The sequence below is a fragment of the Astatotilapia calliptera genome, chromosome 12, assembly GCF_964374335.1.
Source record: "Astatotilapia calliptera chromosome 12, fAstCal68.1, whole genome shotgun sequence".
Lineage (NCBI taxonomy): Eukaryota > Metazoa > Chordata > Actinopteri > Cichliformes > Cichlidae > Astatotilapia > Astatotilapia calliptera.
The window spans coordinates 27,785,676-27,794,325 of record NC_137433.1 but is presented as its reverse complement, the minus strand read 5'-3'; the positions used below and the strand labels follow the sequence as shown (position 1 = coordinate 27,794,325).

The 8,650-nt window shown below is 37.4% G+C and overlaps 1 protein-coding gene across 1 annotated transcript; it reads right to left on the bottom strand.

The window, feature by feature from the left end:
* Positions 1 to 2,102: 2,102 nt before the first annotated feature.
* cdo1 (cysteine dioxygenase, type I) lies at positions 2,103 to 7,240 on the bottom strand. The gene is made up of 5 exons (XM_026188088.2): positions 6,952 to 7,240; positions 5,581 to 5,658; positions 4,750 to 4,907; positions 4,048 to 4,217; positions 2,103 to 3,084 (listed from the first exon to the last, which is right to left on the bottom strand). The coding sequence occupies exons 1-5, from the start codon at positions 7,119 to 7,121 to the stop codon at positions 3,055 to 3,057; spliced, it is 606 nt and encodes a 201-aa protein (XP_026043873.1). The 5' UTR covers positions 7,122 to 7,240; the 3' UTR covers positions 2,103 to 3,054.
* Positions 7,241 to 8,650: the final 1,410 nt, after the last annotated feature.

Here is an 8,650-nt window from a genome sequence, read left to right as displayed (position 1 = left end):
TACCTACTGTGTTATCTGGTCATTGACTGCAATAGTCTGCAGTAGTCTAACTGGGCATGTGAAACTGACACAGGGAACATGATGAAGCCTGCTGTTTCTGTGCACGTACGCTTTACTTTTCAGTAGCATGTTATCTTTCTGATTCACAAGTGGTACACTTAATACACTTGTTGGCTTGCCAGTAAAATGCGGCAGACCTTGATCTCTGGTTCCTTAATATTGTTATCAGCGCACTTTTACCAAAATGTTTTTGCTAGTCAAGTTAATGGCCAATCAATATTTCCCTCTAACCAAAGTACACATAGAAACGTGTACATCAATGCAGCTGTTTGCTTTCTTTGCATGCTGGTACCATGCTATTGTCACCTGCAAATATAATGCTGGAGTACTTTTATGTGACTATGAAGATATAATCAGTGAGTTGGCACGGGTGTTGCATCGCTCTGTATATAGAGCCACCAAATTATCTATATCCATCCAACTGCTTGTTTCAGATGTCTACTCAGCCAATGGCATGCCAACAACTCAAGTCATGTAGACATGGGGAAAAAGGTGGTTTAAGTGACTTTGAACTTTATTTCAGAATCTGCCGGTCTGCTAAGTTCTACTCTGTTCCTGCACAACCATCTCAAGGATTTAGAGAGAATGGTCGGGAAAAAAGAAAATATTCTGTGAGCTGCAGCTGCTGGAGCCTATCCCAGCTGTCTTAGGGCAAGAGGTAGGGTACACTCTGGACAGGTCGCCAGTCTGTCACACGGCTAACACATAGAGACAGACAACCATTCACACTCATGGGCAATTAAGAGTTTCCAATTAACCTAACCCCACTAACTCCATGTCTTTGGAATGTGGGAGGAAGCCGGAGTACCTGGATAGAGCCCACACAAAAACACAGGGAGAACATCCAAACTCCACACAGAAAGATCCCAGCCTGATGGTATTATTGAACTCAGGACCTTCTTGCTGTGAGATAACAGTGCTAACCACCATGCCACCAAGTTGCCTGTGGTGAGGGTTTAATGTTTAATCAAAGTATTGTTGCTGACTACAGCCATCACTTCATGACCACCCATTGTACCCATTGTCTGATGCCTACTTCCGGTAGGATATGTCACAAAGTCAGATTATCTCAAGTGTCTTGAACATGACAGTGATTTCATTGTACTCAAATGACCTCCATATACAACCAATATTAATCCAACAGTGCACCTTTAGGATGTAGTGGAATGGGAGGTTTGCTATGTGCAGCTGATTATTTTGCAGAAATTGTGTGATGCGATCATTTGAATATGAAATACAATCTCCAAGGAACCTTTTCAACTTAATACCATGAAGAATAGGGACTCTGACATGGTATTGACAAAATGTGTCAAATAAAGTGCCTGTGAGTGTATAATACATCAGCAGGAGATATTAAAGGTTAGAAATTCAAACTTCACTGTGTTGCTTTGGTGTTGTAACGCTGAAACTTTTGATAATGTCTCTCAAATACACTATGTGGAATTCTAGGCAGAATTTGTATGTGAGTATAGTGACTGAGTTTGTCTTAGTTTTGTTCATTTTTACATAAGGACAAGTATGTAACATGAATCAGGGAACACACCACAGCATTTATTGCCTAATCTAGTCTGCAATGCCCGTCCCCAAATGGATCTTTAAAACAGAAGAAAATCAAAAGGCATCCTAAAACACAAAAATCAAACACAACAAATGATAGGACGGACTGAAATACCCTAACAAGACAGCAAGTTATTCATGGTTACATGATTGGTTAATATTTAAAAATGGTTTCTGTTTGATTTTTAAAAGATCCCAGTTAGACCCACCTTTAATTTTGTAAGGCAACAAATACCCCAAATATACTTTGGCCAAATGTAGATTTCCATACAGGCAGCTTATAATTACCAGCCAACGTGCCAAATGTTATCGACCCACAGGTTTCATTACTAATACTGTACCTGGTTAGAGAGATGCGATTTAAGTGATTGTAAAGGTTTATCCAACGAAATTTAAGCTTAAAAAAAAAAAAAAAATTCTATGAATAACAATAAGCATTGAAGAAAATTCAGAACATGAAAAATAAAGACAAAACAGATTGAAACTTTCTGCAAACAATAATGGTGTTTAATGGACTTCAGTTATGGCCAGATGTATCAATTACTGCATCAGAAAACTAGCATGTTGACAGCACTATAATAAGTGGTTTGCTGTGAAGTTAAACACTAAACAAATGCAGTTACAATCACAATACGCTAAAATCCCGAGAGAAAGTAACCTAAATATATTTTCTGCCAATAAAAGTAGTCGCTTCACTTCGCCTGGTCAAACCTTTAATATGAACACATTTAAGAGCAGATTTAAACACTCTTTCAGTGTACGTAAGATCCTGCAAATAAATTACAAGCGTGACACTTTAAAAACAACGCAGCACTAAAGCTTTACAACTAATTTTCCAAATGCAAAAAAAACAAAACAAAAAAAAAAAAAAAACCAAAACTTGTTAGACTGTACAAACAATGTTACATTTCATTACAATTTTCAACAGGTGTTAAGACAATTGTCAGTGGCGTAAATCAACAGTAAATACAACTATAAAAGTACATCATTGAGATCAAACCAGATTTAAGATCCTCCTCCCCCCCCCCCCCAAAAAAAATCTGGAAATACATAAAATTTAGGAAAATCTAAAGGTCTAGTCTTTGACTATTGGCCATAACGTCACAGTGTGGTTACACAGGTCATGGATAGACAGGAATGTTGTTATTGGAAAAGGGTCTCCTCAGGCCCAGCAAACAAAAGGCAGATTCAATCCATGTCCAAGCCTATTCATGCATTCGTCCTGTGCTCATCAGTATTTGCCAAGCTCACACTGGACAGTGATAAAGCCATTCTAATTACTGGGTTGTCCTTTTGAACTAGCCAACTCCTGATTTTTAAATAGGTTGCTTAGTCATAGGTCCACATTTTCACTTCACCAGCAGTTTCCCGTTGACTCAATATCATAACATTGTCACTTCAAATGTCTTCATCATCTGGAGTCTCTTTTGGTGCCCTTTAGTTGTTCTCTTGCGAAACTGTGGTTTCCTAGGAAAGGGTTGGGAAGAAAGACAATTTTAGACTAAGATAAGGTCACATTTTCCTTTATGTCAAGTCCTGAGCAAAGCTAAAACAGGAATGTTTACAGTCATGGTCTAAACGGAGACATGTAATGTCTGTAAAATAGCCTCGAACAGTTGTTGAGAACTATGGACGTATGCCGCGCTAGGTTTACTGTGTGCTCACACAGATATACTTATCTTATCTTGCATGTTTGGTGTTGCAATCAAATGAACTTAATTAACAGTGTTATGACCAAGGTATGCTTATACAACTTGTAGATTTAAGATAAGGCTGATGCTCTTTGGCAGGGCGGCCAAAACAGGCGGAGGTCCGACAGTGTAATTGGTCTTGTTTTTCCCCCTTTGTGTAATTATTAATAACTAATTTATTGAAGACCTTGACGAGCTGATTCTAGTTTATAATAAATTGACCTTTATTGATTATTCTCTCCCTCTGTCTGTCTGAACTTTAACACTCTTATATGTTCAATACCTAACTCTTCTGTTCACTCAAGCAACTTTTTGTTAAAGCTGAAGCATTTGGAAGCACAATAAAGTAAAGGAAGGAAAGGAAATGGAAACTTTCTACTAATTCTTGAATCTTAAAGGAGTGCTGCCTTCATTCTTTATGGGCTCTGCTTAATGAAAAAAGCAAGAAAGTATTAGCTCTTCCCATTTCCTGCTTAGAAGGTATTTTTGCTGGGTGAGACATGGGGAAGCGGGGAATGGAGTAAGCAGTGTGCCCACTGTACAGTAACAGAGCTACATTGTAATTTGTAATGCACGCTGACTAGATTTGATTTTATGCACCTGACAAATGCATCTTTGTGAGTTTTAAGTTTCAGTACTCAAGCCTTTCTGGGGGGGTCAAAGCATGAATCGGAAGGTTTCACTCTATGTGTATTAAAGTAATTTAAAAAAAAAAAAAAAAAAAAAAAAAACTGCTTACAAATGGAGTCCTTTCTCCATATTTGCTCCAGAAGGTCATCTTGACAGAGTTCTTGTGTCCTGTCCGCTGGTCAAATGTCTGGCAGGTCTCGAAAGGGGGACTGTACAAGTGCAAGCTTACTGCACACTCAGTGTGGCTGACATTTTCCACACGATGCAGACCAATGGAGTCTAAAACACACACACGTACACATGTATGAACAAACAGCATACCTGTAACATTGGAATGCTGTAAAACATGGCTCAACAACAGTTAAAGGCAGAAACATGACACCAGAGCTCTATTTGCCTCACGGACATACACGCCAGGCAGGGATTTGAAGGAAAAAAAAAAAAAAAAAAAAAAGTTCATTGTAAATTTACAGCTGCCTGTGAGACCAATTAGACATTATGTAACTGCAGAGGTTGGAAACTTGGGTTTTACTGCACGCTGACAGAGAAGCCACACATTTAACAGCCTTGCCTAAGTTTCAAGGAAATTTCACATTAGCATATCTCGAATGATCACATACGTTCGTTTGGTCTATTGTATTGAACACTGCATAGGCATAATAAAGATGTGAGTAAAATGAAGCACCAGTTAAAATGACTCCATAGACAGATATCAAGATATCAGCACAGATCTAAATTCTGTTGGAGAACAAGCTCTGGTTTAAAAAAAAAAAAAAAAAAAAAAAGATAGTCAGACAGTTTGGTGTCTCACCATTTATGTAAGCAACCTTGTTTTCCTGAAGAATTCTTTGTGACTTTTGGACCATATCGCCGTGTGATTTGCTCTCTGGCCACTCGAACAGCGTCTCCTTCAGCTGACCCTGCAGGAGCTTCATGAAGCAGTGGGACTCTGTGTGGTCATGGATACTACTGCAAAGCGTTAAAGAACACTGTCAGAATATGACAACACTGCTCTCTTCATAAAAATTAGACAAGATGATGAGGATGTTAAAAAATAAAAATTGGGAAGACGAGGCAAATCTTAAGTTTTCACGGCAAGAGCTAAACATACTTTGAACAGCTATGTTTAGAAGTCATGCCCCATATCATATCACCAATACTGTATGTTCAAGAGAACAAAACAAGAAATTCCCAGAACAGTCTTACTTAACAAGTCCCTGTTTTAAAACACTAGTACTGGTACAGCCATGTGATACAGTCTTTTCTTGTGTGAAAAAAAGACAGCTGCTGATCTGCATCTTTTAATACGTAATCATATAAAAAGATTTGCAACACATCCAGGAATTATCAGGTGACATTTGCTGACAAAGTGGGACATAAGATATCAAACAATGTCTATTTACATAATCTGTCAGTGTGTAGAACATTGGACTTTGTTATCTTTATTAACTAATGCAATAATTGCCAGTGAGAAACATGGCCATGTGGCCTACAGTATCTAAGAGTATAGGCTTGTAACATGACTGAAACCCCGAAACAGAAATCTTATTATTAAAGGTTTAAACAAATTCAGTTTTCTGATCAGATTATTTTATATGAATTATAATGATGTTATTTATTTTTAAAGATACAAATATCTTACCTGCCGTGGCCTTCACCCCAGCAGAGAACCATGAGATTGAACTTCCCATTACCCTTATCAACCAAGTTCCTTGTGTATCTGCAGGAATGAGAAATATGTCAAATGTACATGGAAAAATATGATGCATTATGTCACAACTATACAGTTACAGAGGAGTGAAGGGCTGAATTTACAAGCAGTTTGGAGCTTTTTTGATTTAAATGTCTTGTCAAAATATAATATTTGATTTTCAAGTGATTAAATTCCTTTTTTTTTCTCTTTTCTTAAATGCAGAAAACTGATGAATGACTTGAAATAACGTTTTCACAATAAGCTGTACTTTACATTAATACAAATCAATTTTATTTTGGAAATCCAAGAAGCTTTCACGTCATCCAGCTGGAACCCACAAAGAAACAGAAGAGTTTTAATCATTGTCCAATAGTCCTCATACAGAAAACCTCATACCCTCCACTTTTGTGTCTGTGTTCTTACTAGGCCTGTATTTTCTGGACTGTGCAATTGCAACGTGTGCAAACATTAGCAAGCAGATGCAGTTGTGAGATTGGGAAACTAGTGGCTTTCAGGACTTTCTAACAAACAAACAAACAAAAAACAAAACAAAAACGCTCTTTTAATGACTATTCAAAATTTTCAGTCACACTTTGGTTAGGGTTCAGGCAATAAAACTAATTTGTTTCCTGAACTAGATTTAATGAAATATTATACTTTTTGTTTGAAATTTATTGCTCAACAATTTTAACCAGGCTGGAAAAAGAAAGTCTGCCCGGCAGAGACCAAACTTGTCCCATTTGCCAAAAATCAGCGGGTGTGTATCAGTTCTCGGTGTTGATTGGATGGCACACACCCGCCTTCCATTGAACCCTCACTAATCAAAAGACTGGGACGGGGGGGCTCTTTAAAGTTTTGAATAGAACAGAGAACTGAGGAATGAACTGGTTTGCATATCTCCTCATTGTAACACGACCTTTCAAAATAAAGCACACTAATATAGGCCAAGCAATTTTCTTTTCAAAGTAAAACCTTAGAGCAGCAGTTTTGTCACCTAAATGAAAATAAATAAATAAATCAGCCGCTTTCATTCAAAAAAAATAATGCTTTTAGCTACTGAGCAAATGCATGCAGAAGTTTGCCACAGCATTTTTTTTTCAAGAGTACCTTTTCAATTTAAAAAAGGAAAGAAAAGGGACTCATGACACATGTTTAGGGTAAACAAAAACATGATAGAGTAAATATAATTTTGAATATCGATAAAGCAACACGACACTAGGTCAAGGTGCAAAAGTCCAAAGGACAACAGCATAGATGAGGAATATCTGGGTGGGTAGGTGTTGAAAACCCCCAAAACAAACAGAAACACGAATATTTTACCTGTATTGGTCAAATTTTGCATACTTCATCCACTCCTGAGGATTGCTCTCATATGACTCCATTAAATTCTGAACCTCCTCAACATTGATGCAGTCACTCTCGAAAATGCTGTGCAGGATTTTTATCAAGTCGTCCAGGGTTTCTGGTTTGACCACCTCGGTTTGCTCCATCGCTGTGCTGAAGAGGAGAGTTTTTTTTTCTCTCTCAGGTATGTCGCTTCAGTTAAAACTTCAGGTGGTGAAGACTTTCTAGTTTGCACAGTCCTTTAGTTTTTATAGGCCGGCGCCGCAAATTTTTTTTGGGGGGGGGGAGCTGGAGACGGACTGTACCATTACGGAAAATGGTGAACGCCCACATCTAACAGTCCAATTGAAATTTTGAATATTCTCTCGCTGGAAAGTTACAGAAACACGGGGTTGTATTTTCACCACACTTACTTTATAGAGGTGAATTTTATGTTTTTGTATGTTCTGACTAAGATATCCGTTAATCTCACACTTTAACAACTTGGACTAATCCTCTCTGAGGCCGGCTCCACCACGTTGTCAAAACACAGACACCTCTTGTGTCTTTCTGTCTCCTTTTCTTCTCCCACCGAGACATTCCTCTAGTAATGGCCTTTCTCCCCTCTTTTTGTGGGCGCTCTCCTCTGAATTGATCCATTTGTTGCAGAACTGAATCAGGATGGAGGAGAAAACGTGGGAAAAACGTTTGATTGGCAGCAGTCATGTTATGGGAGACATAAAATGTGTGTCTGCATATATTACTGTATATTTTAATAGTGTTTGTCTTTAGCTTAGCTTTGATTTAGTTGCATGAAGTGATTTAGTTTCACGAAGTCATTAGATTAATACTGTAGAGGTGTACTGAAAAAATGCTTGCTTTTTTAAAAATAAAAAAGCTACAACAAGTTTTTATATATGTAAATTATAAACTATGCAAAGAGAAGAAGAAAAAGAAAATCCTTTAATAAATGCAATCCAGTAATAAAAATAAAAATAAAATAATTAATTCAAGAAGGCAACTTAAGTAGCTGTTATCTATTTGAAAAAAAAATGGGTGAATACTTAATTACAGATTGTGCAATGAGCACGGACTGGGGGTTTTTCTTTCCTGGGTGTAGGTTATCACTGGTGGAAAAGTACCAGAGCAGGATATGTTATGATGGGAGACTCATAAACAAACATAACCAGCTGATTGTCAGCATAAGTGGAAATAAAGGTTGATTCAAATCTATGCACCTTTGTGATCATAAAATGTGACATAATCTGGAGATCAAAAAGATTAAATGCTTTCATTTTCTTGTCTGTGAAATTTTTCCTTTCAAATAGAGACAAAGAGAACCAGTCAGAGAAATATTTTGGATGAGATTGCCAACATCTTCACACTGTGTTCTAGCAGCTGTTTATCAGTGAGTCCCACCTTAATGCACATTTTTCTTAAGACACGCAACACATTCCACACAGGTGATTCTTTTCCAGTCCTCCACATGCTTGTCTCAAAAATAAAGTGTGACAAAAGTGTGTGTCAATACGGGAAATAAATAAATGAATAAATAGTTTGTACAGTGCAGTGACTGATTAAAATATAAAAGATAAAAAGATACTAGAGAGCTAAGTTTGGTCACCATGTCATGCTCAAATGGAGATGAAAAAGACAGTTTTTACATTTTTCATACATAACTTACATAAATCTATGT